This window comes from Myzus persicae, unplaced genomic scaffold (genome assembly GCF_001856785.1).
Source record: "Myzus persicae strain clone G006 unplaced genomic scaffold, MPER_G0061.0, whole genome shotgun sequence".
Lineage (NCBI taxonomy): Eukaryota > Metazoa > Arthropoda > Insecta > Hemiptera > Aphididae > Myzus > Myzus persicae.
The window spans coordinates 1-1454 of record NW_019103383.1 but is presented as its reverse complement, the minus strand read 5'-3'; the positions used below and the strand labels follow the sequence as shown (position 1 = coordinate 1454).

General features: G+C 29.2%; 2 protein-coding genes across 2 annotated transcripts; one reads left to right on the top strand and one right to left on the bottom strand.

The window, feature by feature from the left end:
* Nucleotides 1–150: 150 nt before the first annotated feature.
* Nucleotides 151–684, top strand: LOC111034395. The gene has a single exon (XM_022315612.1). It carries the CDS (start codon nt 151–153, stop codon nt 682–684), a length of 534 nt encoding a protein of 177 aa, XP_022171304.1.
* Nucleotides 685–795: 111 nt separating this feature from the next.
* Nucleotides 796–1372, bottom strand: LOC111034396 (the record flags this gene model as incomplete). The annotated part of the gene is made up of 1 exon (XM_022315614.1): nt 796–1372. A coding segment is annotated over one exon (577 nt), but the record flags the coding sequence as incomplete, so codon positions are not given.
* Nucleotides 1373–1454: the final 82 nt, after the last annotated feature.

Here is a 1454-nt window from a genome sequence, read left to right as displayed (position 1 = left end):
CAACATTTCCTCACAGAAAAACTTTTAGTCACTAATGAAACTGTTTTAAAAATTGCTCAAGAAACCGTAGGTCAAGCTAAAAACGATCTATGGCTTATTTATAAAAAACATAGACTAACAGCTAGTAATTTTGGAGATATAATATCAGCTATGACAAAAAAAAGTATACCAAAATCTCTTTTGAAGTCATTGAATAATGAGTATGGAAGCATTAAACATGTCCGTGCAATAGAGTGGGGTCTGGCTAACGAATCTACAGCAGTAAATATTTTACAAGAAACTGAAAATATTATAGTTCAACCAACTGGACTATGGTTACACCAGTGTGGATTTATTGGTGCGTCACCTGATGGTCTTATTGGTGAAGATGATATTGTTGAAGTGAAGTGTCCATATAAATATAGAAAATGTAAATTATCTGATGCAATAACTGAAGATCAATCATATATAATTTACAAAATTAACAATGAGATATTCATCAACAAGCATCATAATTACTGGCACCAAATACAAGGACAGCTATTTATGACCAAGAGAAGTAGATGCTTTTTGGTTGTGTGGACAACAGACGAAACTATCATAGTTCAAATCTATAAAGATACAAATTGGTCAAACAACTTTAACATTATTAAATCATTTTATTTAGAACATTATATTCCATACATTTTAGGAAAAAATGAATAGTTATTGAATAAGAATATGTATACAGGTAATAGAAAAACATTAACAGTAACTAAATATAACACAGATTAATAAATAAGTTGTACTTTACTTTTAATAATTATTACAATTTATTCACATTTTATCTTGAATTTCTTTGATTAAAGGAAATTTTAAATTAGTGAGAGCAGAAACTACTTTAAAAATACAATCACTGTGAGGCAATAATAATGTTGGAATATGATTTAAAATCCTATAACATTTAATTCTACGTATGGCACGTTCAACATGTATTCGAGCTCGAGCGATAGTTTCAGTTAAATAAATTTGTTCTTTAGTAAATTGTGGTGTATCAAGAAATGGTGGTATATTTAGATGGACCCCAGGTGGCAAAATATCTCTAATCAAGAACCCTTTGTCGGCTAAAATCAAATCTCCTTCTTCTAGTTGTGCAAATAAACCACTATGTAAAGTGACAATTTTATCAGAGGTTGAGCCTGGAAATAGATTACTACAAAATGTCACAACCCCATTTGGAGCAACCCCTATTAAAGCTTTTAATGTATGATAATGTTTATAATTGCTATAAGTAGATTTCTGAATAACCATAGATTTTCTAGTTACATCAGTAGGAAATTCTGTACAATCTATTATGATCCTACAATTAGTAAATGAACTGAAAGCATTTGGTAAGCACAATTTGTTCTTATTCCTAGATGGTATTTTATTCATACATTTTAGGAATAAATTTTCATAAATAGTATAGATCCAAGTAATGAATATGTTAGTAATAG

Bases quoted from the DNA above. Each gene is read 5' to 3' on its own strand.
- LOC111034395 (XM_022315612.1), top strand. From the start codon at position 151: ATGACAAAAAAAAGTATACCAAAATCTCTTTTGAAGTCATTGAATAAT.